Raw genomic sequence first — 23,402 nt, 5'->3', positions numbered from 1 at the left:
GTTAGGGCTTGTAAGTAAGCATTTCACTATAAATGTGTGAATGTATAAATGTATCCTAAAGCGAGAGACGATGCGCTCAAAGCAGCTCTCTGGCACTGTAGATGTTCTCTATGGGGAAGACGCGTGGCACACGTGACAAATAAACTTTGATTTGATTTTGATTCGATTTGATTACTATTTGCACCATCGGAGCACTGTAAAACGTTTGTTTCCAGCAGCTTGACACCTATCTTCACATTTCCTCTCCCAGAGTTTGATCTTCTTCATAAATCCACACACTTTGTCGTACATGTTTAGAATGTGAGTGTCTTTACCTTGCAGAGTTAGATTCAGGTTGTTCAGTTTGCTGCACACATCAGCACGATAGGCAAGGCGTGCTCCTCAGTCTGTCCTCGAATACAACCACAAGGGGGTGTGAGTGCTCAGACAGAAAATCCCTTTCTTCACTTACTTTCTCTCTGGATAGCAAACGGATGTCGGTGTAAAGCAGCAGCTGCTGGTGCTCAGTACCACTGTCTACCCACAGCCTTTCAAACAGTCGGTGATTCAAAGGCCTGGACATGATAAAGTTAATCATTTTCACTGCGTCATTCAAAACATCATGTAACTCAGGACTCATTATCTTGCTGGCCAATGCCTCTCTGTTAATGATAAAGTGGGATTTATCTTCTTTATGTGGGTAAGTAATCATTTCACTCTCCCAGGCATTGATGCAGCACAATCCATGCACACATGAACACAGGATTAGTTCTCCCCGTTAGCTTCTTGCAGAACAAAATGTGCTCATTCATTTCCGAAATGTCTCTGTATCGAACAAACACAATCAACTGGGCTTCCCTACTGACATCAGTTGGTTTGTCCAATTATTATAATTCTTTCACCAATTGATTAACAATATCCATGCCCATGTCATAGATCCTACGGCCCACCATGGTATTTGACAATGGTACAGTCTTCAGTGCATCAGCTACTGTCTTATCATTCATAGTTTCTGTGAGGAAAACAGCAGCAGGCACTGTAGTTCGCGAAGCAATGGAAAACTTGCACTTGGCGCAAGCAGAGGATCAAACATTGAGCCGACAAGCGGGTGGACAGAGGCTAGTAAAGTCAAAAAGTAGGCCTATAAATATAAAATAACTACAGAATTCACACTAGTGACCTCAGTAAATGTTTCCTGCCTATTAAAATGTTAATAAATATAATTAAAAATAGATATATTTTTCCCAATATTTTTGTTATGCATTTTTGTACCCCTAGGGGTACGCTTACCCCTGGTTGGGAAACCGCTTTAACTTCATGCTGTGTGTGATTTCTGTCTTTCCATCTGCCCTATGCAGTGGTGTAGTGGTGCTTGGAGAAGTGGGTATACTTTTTTAATTTAGCAAAAAAAAATCTAAATGGCCAGCCCCTCAAAGGAAAGGCAACCTGTGTGAAAAATCCTGTTTTCCTGTTTTTTTAATGAGTTTTCCTATAGATTTTGCAGATGTTTGCTCTCAAAATCACTTGTTTTATAAATAGAAAAAATACAAAAATGTGATGGTATAAGTCCACAACAATGCTTAAACCACATCAATCTGATTGAGTGGGCCTGTCAGGACCTGGCTCCCCAATGGGTGGGCCTCTGTACACCCGGGCCAGTCCTTGCGCATCACAAATAGCCTACTAACCAACACTCGGACTAAACTTTTTAAATACCTGGTTTGCATACCTATTGTTGCCTTAGTTAGCATTTACCGTTAGATATCATACGTTGAATCGTCTTTCCTACCCTACCGGCTACCGATGTCATTCTTCTGTGAGCTGCTCCATGCTAAAACCATTTGAGAGCTGCACACTCTTGCTGCCTGCAGATTATATTCAGCTGAAACTAGGCTGTGTGCAGAGCGCACATTAATATATTTCATGTGCTTTGCGATTGTGTAGGCTACTTTGTGCATGATTTCTCTATTGTTCTACATAACTGATAAGTCATATAAACAAACAAAAAAATATTGTTGCATGTCAGCAAAGCCACTACACAACACCAAACAATACATTAATTGCACTATAACAGTGATAAACGGAGCCCATAAACTGTTATGGCCTTCATAAAGCTGTCCCAACACCTTACCATTATGTTAAAACTGCCAGCTTCAAGTCAGCTGATTCTAGCCTCCCCTTCTGGTTTAGATCTAGTCTGGCAGTTTAATCTCCCATTCAGAGGACCCCAACTTTTGTTAGTGTCTCATTAGTCAAGGTCACACCAAATACTTATTACCACATCAACTTCAGCCTGTCAGTGGCCTTGATTCCTGGAACTTCAGTTTCAGTTAGTCTATGGCCCCAGCATGCTGTGTGGTCAAAAACGTGCTTTCCCCACCCTGATGAGCACAGCTACAGTTTTTCCCTCCTGCTGAACTTTTCCTCCAGTGGACTGAATCCCTGTATGTCTGATGTTTAATTGTGCGGGCATCTGAACCTAAGTGCCTTGAGATCTGTGTTATATTATTTGGATCTAAGTTTTGTTGGGTATTATGTAGAATTACCGTGTGTTGAGCTTGTTAGCTAGCCTGCCCTCCCGCCAGCGTTAGCACTACTGATTGTATTTGCATTGGAATGCATAAGCCATTTAGCATGACTGTTAGCGATTAGCCATTTCTTAGCATCGCTCATTTATGGTGATAGGCTATTTTCTATTCTATATATATCACGTATGCTCATTATAATTATATTATGTATACATTTCCGCATTACTTTGATGTTAATTTGACCACATTTTCCTGAGTTTGATGTGTCGAAGTCCAAAAGGCTGTTTAGTCTATTTTCCAGTGGTGGAAAAAGTACCCAATGGTCATATTTGAGTAAAAGTAAAGACCCCTTAAAGAACATGACTCAAGTAAAAGTGAAAATCACCCAGAAAAACATACTTGAATAAAAGTCTAAAAGTATTTGGTTTTAAATATACTTAAGTATCAAAAATACATGTAATTGCTCAAATATACTTATCAAAAGTAAAAGTATAAATCATTTCAAATGTCTTATATTAAGAAAACCAGACGGCACCATTTTCTTGTTTTTAAGATGTACGGATAGCCAGGGGCACACTCCAACAAACAAAGCATTTGCTTTAGTGAGTCTGCCAGATCAGAGCCAGTAGGGATGACCAGGGATGTTCTCTTGATAAGTGCAGGAATTGGACCTTGTTCCTGCCCTGCAAAGCATAAAAAATTGAATGAGTACTTTTGGATGTCAGGGAAAATGTATGGAGTAAAAAGTACATTATTTTCTTAAGGAAATCAGTGGAGTAAAAGTAAAAGTTGTGAAAAATATAAATAGTAAAGTATGGGGGTAAAGTACCCCCAAAAATGACATTAGCAGTAGTAGTAAGTAAGTATTGAACACAACTGCTATTGCCATGTGACTAGGCCTTATGTCTGCTGTAGTGTATAGCCCTTACTGTTATATACTTACCTGTGCTAGCTTATACAGCAATGTCATTCATATTATAGCAGTGCTATAGCCTAACTTTTCTTTCTCCTCTTTCCTTTCAGAACCATAGTTAATGTCAGCTCTCACTGGTGTCGTGACTTGACTTTAATCTGAATACGGTTATTTATTTAATTACCTAAATATGTTTAATTATTACCTGATTAAATTAATCATGTAACAATTACCTAATTATGATCTGTGGCACCACGGAAACGGTCCTTTAAAGAGTTACCATCTCCCGAATTAAACTCTGAAGGTCTTTACCTTCTTTACCTATCTTTACCTATCACATCTATAAACAGTCAACTTATTAATCATAACCTCGTATCATATCATCATTCTGAACAGCTGTAACCTCCTTGCTTCTGCAAAAACCTGAGCCTTACTTATGATTCAGTACTACACAAATTGGTTTAATTATTTATTTTCTAGCTAATTAAATGGTAACATTGGATAAACATAGTGTCACGTCTACTCCCGCTCCCCCTCTCCGGCGCTCGACGTCGCCGGATTACTGATCACTGGCTCTGACAACCATCATTACGCACACCTGGCTCCATCGTTACGCACACCTGTGCCTCATTATGAGACTCACCTGGACTCCATCACTTCACTGATTACCTCCCCTATATCTGTCACTCCCTTTGGTTCATTCCCCAGGCAGTATTAGTTAGGTGTTTCATGTCCAGACGCTGCTCTCGGTTTGTATCATTCTATGTTTATTGTATTATTAAACTCACCCCCTGCCCTTGCTTCTTGACTCCCAGCATTTCCATTATACATACACACTTAATGCGTTTAAAACAGGTCCCTAGCGGACTGACAACAATATTGCTGCTTGTTACAAAAGACATGGAGAGGGCGAGAGAGGGACAGAGACATTAACATTGGTACATTAGAAAATACTCTCAATTACAGTAATCCTATACTTTGCAAACGAACTGCCGCCCCCTTGCCATGTATCTCTCTTGGAACCGGGCCGCCTTGGAGAGGGGGTTGGGCTTTTTCATGGCATGCTTGTAAGGCTCTGATTGTCCAAAAATGGTTCCAACAAGTCTTCTACTGTTGTTCTCTGCAGTTGTCCGGTATCCAGTGACTTGTCATGTAGTCCCGAACAGAACTACAGAGCTTATTCTCCTTCCATTCGCTCTGGAAGATGCTTCTTTGAAGATAGGCTAGCCAGCCGTGTCGATGGTTCCCAGTGGGGTGTTGAGAGTAGCGTAATACAATGGTTTGAATAGTAGAATGGTCCCACTTAAATTCACTTTCAAAGATATTTTACTTAGGACAGCTAATCAGCCGTACCAGTGATTTTCCGGGAGGTGAGTTTATCGAGTCTCTACCTCGTGTTGAGATTTTAAACGTAAAGCTGCAGCTCTACATCTCTCTGGTCTAATATGTTAGTTCTTAACCCATCATTTTATATATATATAGTTTGTTCAAAAGGATGGTTCCGTGAGGCTGACACGCACTCGGACCTCACTCAGGGGCATAGCTTGTCACTGTGCAACGTTTATGTCAAACAATTATCTCGTATGGTTCCTAAAATCATGTCCCTCACAAAAGCACGTTAATCATTGTTCATATTTAATTTCAACATTTTTAATGACATCACAAAATAACAAACGAAATGACATTAGTGTTCTATAGATCGCCTCTGAGCATTCCCCACATTCTATGTTAGAAATATTGTTCCAGAATTCACTTTAGAGCGTGTTAGAGTTTCAGCTGGAAGAGGTCTGTTGAAACAAAATACATATCTCTGGTGAACATTGGAGAGGGAGAGCTGAATATTCTGTCCTTGTTTTACAACAGGACATGAGTTGTTAACCTCCACCAGTTCCCTTCCTCCTCACCCTCTGTGGGTGAGAGGGGGTCTGGTTGAAGTCATTAATTGCAAACCTTATCTATTTGGAGCCTCACAGGACAGTCATGACACTGGACCTAATTCTCAGTTATCTGAACCATGAGTGGTCAGATGTGTGTGCGATGTGTGTGAATGTGGATATCTTCTTCGATTAAACTCCTCTTAACCTGGACATCCACCTTATTTTCTTGTTCTAACCTGACATCGCTACAGGCCTTAAGCCAGCACCTAATGTTTCTTATTATATTCATGGTCCTTTGATTCTCTACAACCCTTACCCTACATTTCACACTGCTACACCTGGCTATCAGTGGAGCTTTGTCTGGAAGCGAAACAGTTCATTCAGCCTCATTTACTGCCTTAAAAAAACATATCTGATATGCTGACTTGCTTAATTTAAACAAATGTGGTTTCTACTGACAATTGAGAAGTACAAACTATGGCATAAGGGGACAACAAACAAATAAGAGGCAATTCGTAATTTCGATTAAGACAATAATGAGCGAGCTAGGACGGACGTAGTCAATATAATTATTTGTTCAGCACTTTTGAAATGTACAGCGACAGAATTCAGAACATTGGCTGTTCTTACAGTATTCTCCCTGTACACCAAGTCAGAACTGTAGGATACATGAAGGGGACATATAAGCAGACAATGAAAGCTCTTACAATATTCGATGATGGCATTTCTCTAAAACAGGCTATAGGCTACATGTGCACCACCAGGTCAGAAGAGTATGCTAAGTTATGAGGGGAAAGTGTGAGGCACATGGGCTGCAAACAGCTTACTACATAACATACACTTAATATTTCTTTATTAACTACAATATACTTATCTCCCTGGCATAATACATCATTTATGCAGCAGCGTACAATACATTTTTGGACTCACCTTGTTGTGCTTTGCTCACTTGAACAACGGTGGTGCGGCGGTCCTTCGTGGGCAAATTTTGTCATCAAACTTTATCATCAAAGTCTGTCATTCTCTGGATTTATGGTGCTTTCAAGACAGCTAGGAACTCTGAGAAAAACAAGGTTGAATCATGACGTCAGTGATCTTCAGGTCGGAGCTCTAGAAAGAGGCCAGAGTGCCTGACTTGAAATTACAAGTTGGGTGACCGTTCAAATTGTATTTTTTCCGTGTTCCCAGTTGTCTTGAAGTCACTGAAGTCTGAGATTTCCAAATTCTGAGATTCCAGTTGATTTGAAAGTGGCAGAAGTCATGCTTGATTGACAGGATGGCCAATGTTGAATGTTTATCCTTTTAAGCCTTAAGCCAGCACCTAATTGCAAAGATGGGGAGAGGTCTAGCCGTAATAAAGAGATGCTCTGCTTTTTTGACAGCACACTCCAAAAAGCAAGTTCTGCAGGCTCTAGTTTTGTCTAACCTTGATTATTGTCCAGTTGTGTGGTCCAGTGCTGCAAGGAAAGACCTAGTTATAATGCAGCTGGCCCAGAACAGAGCGGCACGTTTTGCTCTTAATTGTAATCAGAGGGCTGATATAAATGCTATGCATGCCAGTCCCTCTTGGCTAAGAGTTGGGGAGAGACTGACTGCATCACTTCTTCTTTTTATAAGAAACATTCATGTGTTGAAATCCGAAATTGTTTGCATAGTCAACTTATACCTCCGACACACACACTTATCCCACCAGACATGCCAACAGGGGTCTTTTCATAGTCCCCAAATCCAGAAGAAATTCAAGAAAACTTACAGCATTATATAGAGCCCTTTTTGCATGGAACTTCCTTCCATTTAATATGGCTCAAACAGCAAACTTGGTTTCCAAAAACAGATAGAGCGACACTTCGCGGCACAACGCCTCTCCCCTATTTGACCTAGATAGTGTGTGTATGCAATGATATGTAGGGTACGTGTGTCTTTTTAAAAATGTAGTTCTGTTCTTGAGCTGTTCTTGTCTAATGCTGTTCTGTCTTACTGTATATCATTCTGTTTTATGTTTCATGTTTAGTGTGGACCCCAGGAAGAGTAGCTGCTGCTTTTGCAACAGCTAATGGGGATCCTAATAAAATACCAAATACCAAATAAGCTTGGAAAAGCGACCCTTAAACCCACTCCACTGAATAGCAGGGTAGTGATTGCTTTGCAATGCTTGCAGTTAGCCACTGATTCCTTTCAAACCACTCATCGTTGAATTTACAATTTACAACTTCTTGTGTAATGTTTATGTCCAATGACTGATGAGCACTTTGACCGATGAGCACTATATACGTTTTATCTATCATTTCTCTTCCCATTACAAGGATTGAAAAGGATTTGCCTGTAGATTGCTAACTAGATTCATGATCATGACTGCTAGCTTACTAGCTAAGATTTAGAAAGTATGATGTTGACATGATCCATCCAATCAAAGCTATGGTAGATATAACATGATTTGACATCATTTTATCTGTGGCCAATGACCTTGAGCCTTATTGGATGGGCACTTCTAATGTAACTCTATGGCAGCACCCAAGGGGCTTGAATTTTGCCGTGACGTAGTGTCCCCATGAGTGACAGAACACTGAGTCATACTTTCAAGGCGCAACAAGAGAACTTTACCAACTCCTACGCTCAGTATTTTCCGCTGGCTGCCCCACCACAGAAAGCACTGAACTAAGTGGAAACATCTGCATTTTGGAGCTCCCTCACTCAAGAAAGAAAATAAATACCATGTTTGTATGAAGCTTTATTAACTCATTCATTTTTTTCAAACTGATATGTGACACATATTAATGACAAAATAACATGCAAAACAGGCACACCCCCTGCTAAACAGGTGGGACTGAAGAACTGCCCTTAATGATGGGTCGCCACTGCCTCCACTACACTACTTTGATACGCATCAATAGGATTAAGTGAGTATAGGCAATGCCCACTGAAAAAATACCTGCGTATACTCCACTACACTACTTTGATACGCATCAATAGGATTAAGTGAGTATAGGCAATTCCCACTGAAAAAATACCTCCACTACACCACTGTCCCTTTGTGTTTTACAAAAAGTGCACTCTCCTACATGAGTGTCTGGTATTACGGTTGCTGTCCTTTCAGAATCACCAACCTGTCACACACTGAAGGCCTATAGGTTCACCACTGTACTAACCTGTCACACACTGAAGGCCTATAGGTTCACCACTGTACTAACCTGTCACACACTGAAGACCTATAGGTTCACCACTGTACTAACCAGTTACATACTGAAGACCTATAGGTTCACCACTGTACTAACCTGTTACACACTGAAGACCTATAGGTTCACCACTGTACTAACCTGTCACACACTGAAGACCTATAGGTTCACCACTGTACTAACCTGTCACACACTGAAGACCTATAGGTTCACCACTGTACTAACCTGTCACACACTGAAGTCCTAACTGTACTAACCTGTTACCTATAGGTTCACCACTGTACTAACCTGTCACACACTGAAGACCTATAGGTTCACCACTGTACTAACCTGTTACACACTGAAGACCTATAGGTTCACCACTGTACTAACCTGTCACACACTGAAGACCTATAGGTTCACCACTGTACTAACCTGTCACACACTGAAGACACTATAGGTTCACCACTGTACTAACTGTCACACACTGAAGACCTATAGGTTCACCACTGTACTAACCTGTCACTGAAGACCTATAGGTTCACCACTGTACTAACCTGTCACACACTGAAGACCTATAGGTTCACCACTGTACTAACCTGTCACACACTGAAGACCTATAGGTTCACCACTGTACTAACCTGTCACACACTGAAGGCCTATAGGTTCACCACTGAAGACCTATAGGTTCACCACTGTAACCTGTCACACACTGAAGACCTATAGGTTCACCACTGTACTAACCTGTCACACACTGAAGTCCTATAGGTTCACCACTGTACTAACCTGTCACACACTGAAGACCTATAGGTTCACCACTGTACTAACCTGTCACACACTGAAGACCTATAGGTTCACCACTGTACTAACCTGTCACACACTGAAGGCCTATAGGTTCACCACTGTACTAACCTGTCACACTAAGACCTATGGTTCACCACTGTACTAACCTGTCACACACTGAAGACCTATAGGTTCACCACTGTACTAACCTGTCACACTGAAGACCTACACCACTGTACTACCTGTCACACACTGAAGGCCTATAGGTTCACCACTGTACTAACCTGTTACACACTGAAGACCTATAGGTTCACCACTGTACTAACCTGTCACACACTGAAGACCTATAGGTTCACCACTGTACTAACCTGGAAGACCTATAGGTTCACCACTGTACTAACCTGTCACACACTGAAGACCTATAGGTTCACCACTGTACTAACCTGTCACACACTGAAGTCCTATAGGTTCACCACTGTACTAACCTGTCACACACTGAAGACCTATAGGTTCACCACTGTACTAACCTGTTCACACACTGAAGACCTATAGGTTCACCACTGTACTAACCTGTCACACACTGAAGACCTATAGGTTCACCACTGTTCACCCTACTGTACTAACCTGTCACACTGAAGACCTATAGGTTCACCACTACTGTCACACACTGAAGACCTATAGGTTCACCACTGTCACACACTGAAGACCTATAGGTTCACCACTGTCACTAACCTGTCACACACTGAAGACCTATAGGTTCACCACTGTACTAACCTGTCACACACTGAAGACCTATAGGTTCACCACTGTACTAACCTGTCACACACTGAAGTCCTATAGGTTCACCACTGTACTAACCTGTCACACACTGAAGACCTATAGGTTCACCACTGTACTAACCTGTTACACACACTGAAGACCTATAGGTTCACCACTGTACTAACCTGTCACACACTGAAGGCCTATTCACCACTGTTCACCACTGAAGACCTATAGGTTCACCACTGTACTAACCTGTCACACACTGAAGACCTATAGGTTCACCACTGTACCTAACCTGTCACACACTGAAGTACCTATAGGTTCACCACTGTACTAACCTATCACACACTGAAGGCCTATAGGTTCACCACTGTACTAACCTAACCTGTCACACACACACTGAAGACCTATAGGTTCACCACTGTACTAACCTGTCACACACTGAAGACCTATAGGTTCACCACTGTACTAACCTGTCACACACTGAAGACCTATAGGTTCACCACTGTACTAACCTGTCACACACTGAAGACCTATAGGTTCACCACTGTACTAACCTGTCACACACTGAAGACCTATAGGTTCACCACTGTCACACACTGAAGTCCTATAGGTTCACCACTAACCTGTCACACACACTGAAGTCCTGTTCACCACTGTCACCTAACACCACTGTCACACACTGAAGGCCCTATAGGTTCACCACTGTACTAACCTGTCACACACTGAAGGCCTATAGGTTCACCACTGTACTAACCTGTCACACTGAAGACCTATAGGTTCACCACTGTACTAACCTGTCACACACTGAAGACCTATAGGTTCACCACTGTACTAACCTGTCACACACTGAAGACCTATAGGTTCACCACTGTACTAACCTGTCACACACTGAAGACCTATAGGTTCACCACTGTACTAACCTGTCACACACTGAAGACCTATAGGTTCACCACTGTACTAACCTGTCACACACTGAAGACCTATAGGTTCACCACTGTACTAACCTGTCACACACTGAAGACCTATAGGTTCACCACTGTACTAACCTGTCACACACTGAAGACCTATAGGTTCACCACTGTCATACACTGAAGACCTATAGGTTCACCACTGTACTAACCTGTCACACCTGAAGGTATATAGGTTCACCACTGTACTAACCTGTCACACACTGAAGACCTGGTTCAACTGTACCTACACACTGAGGTTCACCACTGTACTAACCTGTCACACACTGAAGGCCTATAGGTTCACCACTGTACATACTGAAGACCTGGTTCACCACTGTACTGAAGAAGACCTATAGGTTCACCACTGTACTAACCTGTCACACTGAAGACCTATAGGTTCACCACTGTACTAACCTGTCACACACTGAAGACCTACTAGGTTCACCACTGTACTAACCTGTCACTGACACTGAAGACCTATAGGTTCACCACTGTACTAACCTGTCACACACTGAAGACCTATAGGTTCACCACTGTACTACTGAAGACCTATAGGTTCACCACTGTACTAACCTGTCACACACACTGAAGACCTATAGGTTCACCACTGTCACCTGTCACACTGAAGACCTATAGGTTCACCACTGTACTAACCTGGTCACACACTAACCTGAAGAAGACCTCCTATAACCTGTCACACACTGTTCACCACTGTACTAACCTGTCACACACTGAAGACCTATAGGTTCACCACTGTACTAACCTGTCACACCTACACCACTGAAGACCTATAGGTTCACCACTGTACTAACCTGTCACACACTGAAGACCTATAGGTTCACCACTGTACTAACCTGTCATACACTGAAGACCTATAGGTTCACCACTGTACTAACCTGTCACACACACACTGAAGTCCTATAGGTTCACCACTGTACTAACCTGTTACACACTGAAGGCCTATAGGTTCACCACTGTACTAACCTGTCACACACTGAAGACCTATAGGTTCACCACTGTACTAACCTGTCACACACTGAAGACCTATAGGTTCACCACTGTACTAACCTGTCACACACTGAAGACCTATAGGTTCACCACTGTCACACGCTGAAGACCTTTAGGTTCACCACTGTACTAACCTGTCACACACTGAAGACCTATAGGTTCACCACTGTCACACACTGAAGGCCTATAGGTTCACCACTGTACTAACCTGTTACACACTGAAGACCTATAGGTTCACCACTGTACTAACCTGTCACACACTGAAGACCTATAGGTTCACCCCTGTACTAACCTGTCACACACTGAAGACCTATAGGTTCACCACTGTACTAACCTGTTACACACTGAAGACCTATAGGTTCACCACTGTACTAACCTGTCACACACTGAAGACCTATAGGTTCACCACTGTACTAACCTGTCACACACTGAAGTCCTATAGGTTCACCACTGTACACCTGTCACACTGAAGTCCTATGTACTAGTCCTGTCACACACTGAAGACCTATTTCACCACTGTACTAACCTGTCACACAAGACCTATAGGTTCACCACTGAAGACCTGAAGACCTAGGTTCACCACTGTACTAACCTGTCACACACTGAAGACCTATAGGTTCACCACTGTACTAACCTGTTACACACTGAAGACCTATAGGTTCACCACTGTACTAACCTGTCACACACTGAAGACCTATAGGTTCACCACTGTACTAACCTGTCACACACTGAAGACCTATAGGTTCACCACTGTACTAACCTGTCACACACTGAAGACCTATAGGTTCACCACTGTACTAACCTGTTACACACTGAAGACCTATAGGTTCACCACTGTACTAACCTGTTACACACTGAAGACCTATAGGTTCACCACTGTCACACACTGAAGACCTATAGGTTCACCACTGTCACACACTGAAGACCTATAGGTTCACCACTGTCACACTGAAGACCTATAGGTTCACCACTGTACTAACCTGTCACACACTGAAGGCCTATAGGTTCACCACTGTACTAACCTGTCACACACTGAAGACCTATAGGTTCACCACTGTACTAACCTGTCACACACTGAAGACCTATAGGTTCACCACTGTACTAACCTGTCACACACTGAAGGCCTATAGGTTCACCACTGTACTAACCTGTCACACACTGAAGACCTATAGGTTCACCACTGTACTAACCTGTCACACACTGAAGACCTATAGGTTCACCACTGTACTAACCTGTCACACACTGAAGTCCTATAGGTTCACCACTGTACTAACCTGTTACATACTGAAGACCTATAGGTTCAACACTGTACTAACCTGTTACACTGAAGACCTATAGGTTCACCACTGTACTAACCTGTCACACACTGAAGACCTATAGGTTCACCACTGTACTAACCTGTTACATACTGAAGACCTATAGGTTCACCACTGTACTAACCTGTCACACACTGAAGACCTATAGGTTCACCACTGTACTAACCTGTCACACACTGAAGGCCTATAGGTTCACCACTGTACTAACCTGTTGACATACTGAAGACCTGAAGACCTAGGTTCACCACTGTACTAACCTGTCACACACTGAAGACCTATAGGTTCACCACTGTACTAACCTGTTACATACTGAAGACCTATAGGTTCACCACTGTACTAACCTGTCACACACTGAAGACCTATAGGTTCACCACTGTACTAACCTGTCACACACTGAAGGCCTATAGGTTCACCACTGTACTAACCTGTCACACACTGAAGACCTATAGGTTCACCACTGTACTAGACCTGAAGACCTAGGTTCCCACTGTACTGTACTAACCTGGTCACACACTGACAGAAGACCTATAGGTTCACCACTGTACTAACCTGTCACACACCTGAAGACCTATAGGTTCACCACTGTACTAACCTGTCACACACTGAAGACCTATAGGTTCACCACTGTACTAACCTGTCACACACCACTGAAGTCCACACTATAGGTTCACCACTGTCAACCTGTCACACTGAAGACCTATAGGTTCACCACTGTACTAACCTGTCACACACTGAAGTCCTATAGGTTCACCACTGTACTAACCTGTTACACACTGAAGACCTATAGGTTCACCACTGTCACACACTGAAGAGCTATAGGTTCACCCCTGTACTAACCTGTCACACGCTGAAGACCTATAGGTTCACCACTGTCACACACTGAAGGCCTATAGGTTCACCACTGTACTAACCTGTTACACACTGAAGACCTATAGGTTCACCACTGTACTAACCTGTCACACACTGAAGAGCTATAGGTTCACCACTGTACTAACCTGTCACACACTGAAGAAGACCTATAGGTTCACCACTGAAGACACACTGAAGACCTAGGTTCACCACTGTACTAACCTGTCACACGCTGAAGACCTATAGGTTCACCACTGTCACACACTGAAGGCCTATAGGTTCACCACTGTACTAACCTGTTACACACTGAAGACCTATAGGTTCACCACTGTACTAACCTGTCACACACTGAAGACCTATAGGTTCACCACTGTACTAACCTGTCACACACTGAAGACCTATAGGTTCACCACTGTACTAACCTGTCACACACTGAAGACCTATAGGTTCACCACTGTACTAACCTGTCACACACACACTGAAGACCTATAGGTTCACCACTGTCACACACTGAAAGCCTATAGGTTCACCACTGTACTAACCTGTCACACACTGAAGTCCTATAGGTTCACCACTGTACTAACCTGTCACACACTGAAGACCTATAGGTTCACCACTGTACTAACCTGTCATACACTGAAGACCTATAGGTTCACCACTGTACTAACCTGTCACACACACACTGAAGTCCTATAGGTTCACCACTGTACTAACCTGTTACACACTGAAGGCCTACAGGTTCACCACTTTACTAACCTGTCACACACTGAAGACCTATAGGTTCACCACTGTACTAACCTGTCACACACTGAAGACCTATAGGTTCACCACTGTACTAACCTGTCACACACTGAAGACCTATAGGTTCACCACTGTACTAACCTGTCACACACTGAAGACCTATAGGTTCACCACTGTACTGAACCTATAGTTCACCACTGAAACCTGTCACCTGAAGACCTATAGGTTCACCACTGTACTAACCTGTCACACACTGAAGACCTATAGGTTCACCACTGTACCACCTGAAGACCTATAGGTTCACCACTGTACTAACCTGTCACACACTGAATGCCTATAGGTTCACCACTGTGCTAACCTGTCACACACTGAAGGCCTATAGGTTCACCACTGTACTAACCTGTCACATACTGAAGGCCTATAGGTTCACCACTGTACTAACCTGTTACACACTGAAGACCTATAGGTTCACCACTGTACTAACCTGTCACACACTGAAGACCTATAGGTTCACCACTGTACTAACCTGTTACACACTGAAGACCTATAGGTTCACCACTGAAGACCTATAGGTTCACCACTGTACTAACCTGTCACACACTGAAGACCTATAGGTTCACCACTGTACTAACCTGTCACATACTGAAGACCTATAGGTTCACCACTGCGTAACCATGTCTATAATAGATAACGGTTGTTAAGATAATGTTTCAAGATGGGAGTGTATATGTTTGAGTGTTTTTACTCCACTGGTCTAGGGAAGAAATTACGAGTCCTCACTGTCTGAGACTGAGTCACGACCAAGTACGAATGTAGCTGACACCAAGACAAGACCCATATGTGGTCTCAAGACTGGACTGGTCTCGGTCTTGAGAACTACAACACTGGTAGAAGCTGAGCACATTACAACAATTAATTGAGTAGACACTAATAAGCATGTAAGAACAATGCATGTCAATAAGTAGCATCCACTCTTGAAAGGATTGGATAGGTATTAACAAATGGTAATGACTGCATCTGCTAAGGGGATCCTCCTTACAGATCGGCCCTTACACAGTCTAGGGGATTAGGATGATTGGGCTTTAAACAGGCCATCTTGTTTAACTGGCCAAATTCACAGGTGTTTCCTTAGCTTCCTCCACCACTGTGATCTCCTCAACAAATTTGGGCTGCAGGGCCTGAGGGACAAACTGTACAAACCGAAGGGAGAAAAGTTTTGTTTTAGCTTCACGAGAGGGGTTATGATATGATAGTAAACATAACAAATGTTTCGTCGCTGTGTGTGTGTTTGTTTTTTTCACCTGAAACTGGTCGTCTCTCTCCAAGAGGTGTTTAATCTTCAGTGGGGGACCAGGGATGTGGGGAAACAGACGTTCCCTGAAAACACAGACACGGTCGCACACACACACACACACCACAGTCAGTCAGCAGCCAGGGAATAACACCACTAATACCATAGCCACAGCCGGCCCGCTCATTAGGCAGGATTAGGTTGCCGCCTATGGCAGCAGGGTGACGAGTGCAGCATTTTTGGAGCAAAACTGACCAAGACACACCTAAAACCACAACAACAACACTTAAAACCTCACATAAGTCTGCCCGAAAACTACAATTTCTCTCAACCAGTGGCATATGGACTTTTTAAGTGAGCGCTGATGCCGCACTGTGATAAGCGGTGCCCACTTTGTCAAAGGCAGGGATGCAAAATGTTTAGCTTGTCCATTCCCAGCATGCCTCTCCAGGGTGCTGTTGGAGAGACAAATCGTTCTGGTGCTTTACCAACGTCAAAAAAATTATCTAACGTAAATAATTTCGCAGATATGGGATATGGTAGAAAGAGTATGTGGCCTTTTCTGTAGCCTACAAGCTGGAGATAAAATGTGTGACAATGTAATGAGATGGACACTTTTTACATCATGCAGGTTTCTCCGATAAAATAACCTAACCTAAATGGCACGCAATCAAAGAAAAAAAATGTGCTGTCATGTTAACAAACAACATATCCTTAAAATAGGACAGGTCAAAGTACAATGGACAGCATGGAATGGACAATCACAACTGTTGTCCAGGTGTTTCACCCCAGTGTCATGATCAGTGGTTTCAAGTGTGTATCCGTAACCTTTTGACAAGCTGATCATAGCGAAAAAATAAAATACTTGTGCATTTCCCGCTGTGTAAATACATTGCAAATAGGCTCACGATAACTCTGATAAAGTTGGGTAGCTGATATTCAGAGTTTAAATAGCCAAATTGATTAGTCACAGGAATCAGGACTAATAAAGCCAATGCAACGGCCTGTTTTACAAACTGAGCCTACCACATTTATGGGCATTCATAAACTTCCATTTGGGCTGATATGGTAGCCTACACCCCAGTAAGCACGAGCCAAATTCTTTTGGATGTCTTATTTTGGTCCTGTCCAGATGTCTTTTTTTGGTGTTTTACAAACGGTAGGCTTACCACATAGATGGGCATTCATAAAATTATATTTCAGGCAACACTGTAGGCTACACCTCAATAAGCACAGACCAACGCCAACGGTTCAGATTGGTTCAGATTTGGTGCGCTCCAGACAGGCCTTGATTTCAACGTCCACGGACATTGAAATCAATCAGATTTTGTCTGTTCTGGACCAGTCTTGATTTTGCCTAAACATAGACGTCTATAAATGACATATTTTCAACTTTCATTCAGAACCAAAAATGCACCTGATTTCAACATCCGGAAGATACATATTTTCAAAGTCTGGAAAATATATATATTTTCAATATCTGGAAAGTAAGCATTTTCAACGTTAATTCAGAACCAAAAATTAACCTGATTTCAATGTCCGGAAAAGATGTATTTTAAATATGTCATTTTTTTGGGGTGGAGGTACTGTGCCAGTTACTGTGCATTCACTGAATCATTTATGTTTTTCCCCTTTCTCTCATTTTCTAAGAATAAAAGGTGTTTTCCGCCTTTCGTTTGAAGGAAGTACAGTTTCAGAGTGAAAATGTGTGTGGTCTGTGGTCAGAGACTGAAACTAAACACATCAGTACTTATTCCATAAATACTTATTCTATTAATCTTTTCTCTTTGTTTATCTTTGTCTGTCTGTCTGTTTCTGTCTGTCTGTTTCTGTCTGTCTGTTTCTGTCTGTTTCTGTCTGTCTGTCTGTCTGTCTGTCTGTCTGTCTGTCTGTCTGTCTGTCTGTCTGTCTGTCTGTCTGTCTGTCTGTCTGTCTGTCTGTCTGTCTGTCTGTTTCTCTTTTTTTCTCTCTCTCTCTCTTTTGTAAATGTATCTGTGTTTCTCTCTGTTCTCTCCCCTCAATTTCCTTCTCTCTCCATCTCTCACTTCCTCTCTCAATTTCTGTATCTTTCTCACTCCTTCTGTCAATTTCTCAGTGTTTCACCTTCGGTCTCTCCCTTTCTCTCTCTCTCTCCAGTTCCTGCTCTCTTCATCTCTCCATTTCTCTCTCTCTCCCTCCGTCTGAATAAAATTCCATGAATCCAACAGAATACCTCTGGAGTCGAATCAGCAGCAGCAGAGACAGGAGGATCATGGGTATTCCCAGAGCGATGCCAACGACCACCAGAGAGTTCAGCTGATTGGGAAATTTAAACGGGGCCACCTCTGACACACACACACACACACAATGGTGTAAACATAATAAGCAGATGGAAAAAGACAGTGAAATGTGTTTTTTAGCACTGTAAAGCATTCAGTGGTTCTCACATATTTTATTATTTTGATATTTTCTATGTTACTAGCATTGTTTTTGCTTCAGTTAGCACTTTGAGTTTGACAAGCAGATATGATTACAATATTGATGACTGCAGACTCACTGGTGGTGTTGCTCCAGCTGCTCCAGTGTTGAGATCCTCTGCAGGTTTTACTCTTCCTCACCCTCATCTTCACATTGTGTGAATGTGTAGGGTCTGCGTTGGTCTCATTGTATGTCAGTAAACCCGTAAAGTTCCTCACCTTACAATACACATATACACACAGTCTCTTAACAAATAGGGCCACTGCTAAACACACACACACACACACAACTGTCTCTCTCTTTTTCTGGTAGAATTACCTGGTCATTGATCTGTAGCTGGTAGTGGAAGCAGCTGGATTTGTTGCGTGACCGGCTGGATGGGAGACCCCACTGCACCAGCAGAACCCCCTCTCTGACCCAGGCTAGGTTGATGTCGGGGGGCGGGCGCAGCACATCAATATCTTTGGTCTGGTATTTATGGGTGTAGATGCCCCACACGTCAGAGCATGACACGTTGAAAGTCAGGATCACCGAGGTGGCGCTGTTGTCCACACTGCCTTGGCACCCAGCAGACACATTTCCAACCACACGGTCAGCCTTTCCAGTCCCTCCCTGGGCTCCTTGGCCTCCTGTGGCCTCAGTGACACAGTCCACACTGGAGATTCTCTCAGTTTTCTTACACACACTGATATTCAAACATACACATACACACATCCACACACAGCAGCGCTTAAAGCAAACACCTTGATTGAGGGTTGGTGTCATGTACTAAAATGAGATTAGCATTTTATTATACAGTACAATGGTAATTACACAGTAATAACCTATGAATTGACAAGATTGTACTATTACTATTGTTAATACTTTTATTTTCTTGGATATTGTTGGAAGGGCTTACAAGACGGAGGCGTAGGATTGGCTGTCGTTAGGGAGACCATGGAAATTCCAGGAGCAGTTGAGTTGATTGGTAGGGTAGATAAGACAGTGGGCCTGTTCACCTGGAGCTACAGACAGGATTCAGTGTGTGTGTATGCGTGTGCACCTGTGTGAGTGTGTCTTTGTGCATGTGTCTTACTGTCTGATAGGTTGCAAGTGTTTTTGTAGTCCTCTCCCTGAACCAGCTGCATAACACCATGAGAATCCCTCTGGTACACCCTCTGAGAGAAAGAAAGAAAGAAAGAAAGAAAGAAAGAAAGAAAGAAAGAAAGAAAGAAAGAAAGAAAGAAAGAAAGAAAGAAAGAAAGAAAGAAAGAAAGAAAGAAAGAAAGAAAGAAAGAAAGAAAGAAAGAAAGAAAAAGGAGAGAATCTGTAAATCTGAACTGTGTTAAGACCGGCCTCGAATTATCGTAAGGCTCTCACCTTATCCAACTCGTCATCCTGACAGGGGTCTGAGGGAAGTGGTTCTTGTTCTTCTTCTATGCTCTGGTCTGTGTGTGTACCAGGGCTTTGGGTCTCAACTGGTCCTAAAGTAACTGTCTCAGCCGTCGGGTCTGTGCTCCTAGAGACACTTGGCTCAGTCGTTTGAGATACTGTCATACACAGACACAGAACTCAGTTAGGCAGGGTAAACACATTGAAGATTGATATTGATCAAACACACATTCATCACTCACCTCTCTCTGTACTCCCAAGGGAAAGCAGTGCCACAGCACAGACCCAGAGCAGTGTGAACACCAGACATTGCACCATTGCAAACCTGGGAGAGAAACACACAGAAACACACAGATATAACACCATGGTAAAAACATGACCACTTTAGACCTGATGAGCTTATATGGTCATAGAGTTCGTTTTTTTATTGGTTTGGTGCTATTTTCACAAGTGTGAGGTGAATTTTCACAACTTATAGTGCAAAACCCCAAACTGGTAACACTTGTAACGCAGCAAGTCTCATATTCCATTTTTTCCTGTGCATTCATTTTTCACCTCTTTCATCACACAAACATTGATCCAAAATATAAGTTTACTGTGAAATACCATGAAAACATTGATTTAATCACCAAAGCACAACATAATGATATCTTCTCAATGTACTTGTTTTAACAGCCAATTAATCCAATAGCAAAAAAAGTCACGATACATGTTTCAAAATATCCCTTTGAATGCAATATGCTACAATACATTAAATGACAATACATTACACTGTTTTCATATTAGACAATATACTTGCACTTCCCATTACAATTGACTGAACATAATATTTCCATCCTTGCAAAGGTGTGATTATTGAAGACATTTTTCACAATCATTGATGCAAAAAAATAAACGTATTGTTCAGATATAATTCCATCATAGGTGTACTGTAATCAAATTAAATAAACATAATGTTTAGCAGGCAGTAGTTTCCATTAAGCCTATCTTGAGCTTTTGGCCATAGGTTCTCATCGACATTGCATTAAATGTCCTCATTATTCACACACCTGGTGGAAAACTTTTGGAGGAGGGCGGTATGCTAATGAGGATGGCAATCATACATCTTCACCTGTATTGTATTGTATTGTAATCTTGTATTGTATTTTACAGTATTATATTGTACTTATGTATTGTAGTGGTCTTGTATGTGGCTCAGTTCATAAGAGCATGGCACTAGCAACACCAGAGTTGTAAACTTGATTCCCACATGGATCACATATGAAAATGTGTGTCACTTTGTATAAAAGCGTCTGCTATGTGAATGGGACATACTACGGTATTACAGTACTGTATCAAACTCACAGCAACTTCCTCTTGGAAGCAGGTTTACTGTATAGGGGATGCATTTGTTACATACAGTATATTATTTTCAATATCAGATGATTATTTTTATATATTTTTACTGTGAAGTAAATTCATAATAGTCATAATCATAATAATACATTACAGTATACATCATACTTTATATGCTTCTACTTTAGACATACATTTTCATTTTTCAAAATCTTTAGTAGGAAAACCAGTTTAAAATCTATAGTTTTAACAAATCGTTAAGTGATTATCAATTAAGAGCAGTGAGATTAAGTAACAGTAAAATGTACTTAGCAAATGAGACAAGAATCATATTCAAATGAATGTGAGTGTTGCATTGTGAAAGGCAACCACTTTATATGAACATGTATTGCAATGTGAAACATATTTCTAGATAAAACACTGATTCATTTTGGAGAAAAGGTGAATGTATGATTTTGTGTGTTGTACTTAGTCAATTGAAAATGTGCTTAGTTTTGAATTTTGTACCAAGATTTGTGAAAATGTATCACATTATTGTGAAAATTGCACCAAAGCAATTGAAAAAAAAAATGTAACTGTCCTTCTACATCACGGATAGGCAACAACTCAAGACACATTAGGACTTCAAAATTCAACAGAGGGCCACATATTTAGTATTTTTGTTCTACATACTTTCCATCGGGTTTTAGACATTCTAATGTAGCCTGGAGTAGTTTTTTGAATCATGTCATTTTCTGGGCTTTATAGCTGCTGTAGAGGTTTTCTGAGGTATACATCTAAGACCAGCATAACAACATCAAATCCTCACAATATCCATTAGGGGGGTACCTACCAGACTGATCTTGGATCAGTGTCTAGGGGTAACTGTATTAAATACTCATGGGTTTAAGATAGTTGAGAAACACAAATACTAAATTGGCCCCTTAACATTGGACACGTCAAAACTTCAAAGCACAAAAAATGTGTTTGTCTTAAATTTTAATAGAGGTAGGAAAGAGGTTAAACATTTTGGTCTCATTATATCAGGATAAAAGTAACATACCTCTTGTGTTTCGCTGATTATACTCCTTGGTTTGGTCTTGATGCCGTTAAGTGTCAGAAGAAAGCGTGTTGACACACACTGTGACGGCATGGGGAGGTAAAAGTGACACTAATCATTACTGGAAGTCTGACACACAGGAAACTACAGCAGCCACTCAGGGCCTTTCTTCCTCTCCTTGAAGAAGGCCAAGGCTACTAACTGCTCTGATATGATAGGAAAGGGGAAGGGCATGCCTAGTCAGTTGCACAACTGAATGCATTCAACCAAAGTGTGTCTTCCGCATTTAACCCAACCCTCGACCTATGGAATTCATACTTTTTTCACCAAGATCCATAATGTAGCCTACGTAGCCCTTTGCTTTCACCTATCCAGCTATATCAGGTCAGTGGCTAATGGCTTCTTCAAGGAAGGGAGGAAGAACGATGCAAAATCACCTTAGGGGAATTCAGCCAGGTGGATATAATCTCAGATATGATCAATAGCAATGCTTGTTTTAAATTCAACACAAGTAGGGTGATGTGCCTATTTATTGGGCTGACAGGAGAAAATCTAAACTATTGGTACTAAACTAATGTTACTAAGTCCTTGTTCTTGTAGTACTATATCCTGTTCCTTTTTTCTTGTAGTACTGTTATTAGTACTGTTATTAGTACTGTTATTAGTACTTTTATTCGACTGAATTCAGAAAAAGTGGGACACTTTTTGCATTTCTTTCTTCTGTATCCTCAACAGACATCTATCCAATATACAGTGCCTTCGGAAAGTATTCAGACCCCTTCTCTTTATCCACATTTTGTTACATTACAGCCTTATTCCACAACTGTTTAAATATAACTTTTTTTCTCAGCAATCTACACATAATACCCCACACTTGACAAAGCGAAACAGGTTTTTAGACATTTTTGCAAATGTAATAAAAATTTAAAACAGAAAGACCTTATTTACATAAATCACAGACAGAACACCCCCCACACCATAAGAATATGATTTTTTTATTTTATTGTCACTACATGATTCCATGTGTGTTATTTTATAGTGTTGATAT

At 41.6% G+C, this 23,402-nt stretch overlaps 1 protein-coding gene across 4 annotated transcripts; it reads right to left on the bottom strand.

Moving 5' to 3' along the window:
* Positions 1–3,109: 3,109 nt before the first annotated feature.
* On the bottom strand, positions 3,110–22,562 carry LOC112260783. 4 transcript variants are annotated; one of them, XM_042328913.1, is made up of 12 exons: positions 22,358–22,560; positions 20,223–20,305; positions 19,969–20,138; positions 19,685–19,766; positions 19,508–19,613; positions 18,928–19,294; positions 18,689–18,827; positions 18,365–18,476; positions 16,163–16,238; positions 15,428–16,051; positions 12,414–12,429; positions 12,324–12,373 (listed from the first exon to the last, which is right to left on the bottom strand). In XM_042328913.1, exons 2-10 carry the CDS (start codon positions 20,296–20,298, stop codon positions 15,962–15,964), a joined length of 1,218 nt encoding a protein of 405 aa, XP_042184847.1. In that variant the 5' UTR covers positions 20,299–20,305; positions 22,358–22,560; the 3' UTR covers positions 12,324–12,373; positions 12,414–12,429; positions 15,428–15,961. The 4 variants fall into 4 exon arrangements, with proteins under 4 accessions (XP_042184848.1, XP_024291903.1, XP_042184846.1 ...); XM_042328914.1 differs by lacking the exons at positions 12,324–12,373; positions 12,414–12,429; positions 15,428–16,051 and adding exons at positions 3,110–3,190; positions 6,228–6,356 and having other exon boundaries at positions 22,358–22,562; XM_042328912.1 differs by having other exon boundaries at positions 12,291–12,429.
* Positions 22,563–23,402: the final 840 nt, after the last annotated feature.

The sequence above is a fragment of the Oncorhynchus tshawytscha genome, linkage group LG10 (assembly GCF_018296145.1).
Source record: "Oncorhynchus tshawytscha isolate Ot180627B linkage group LG10, Otsh_v2.0, whole genome shotgun sequence".
NCBI lineage: Eukaryota > Metazoa > Chordata > Actinopteri > Salmoniformes > Salmonidae > Oncorhynchus > Oncorhynchus tshawytscha.
The sequence above is the reverse complement of the archived record's forward strand: the minus strand, read 5'-3'. Positions and strand labels throughout refer to the sequence as shown.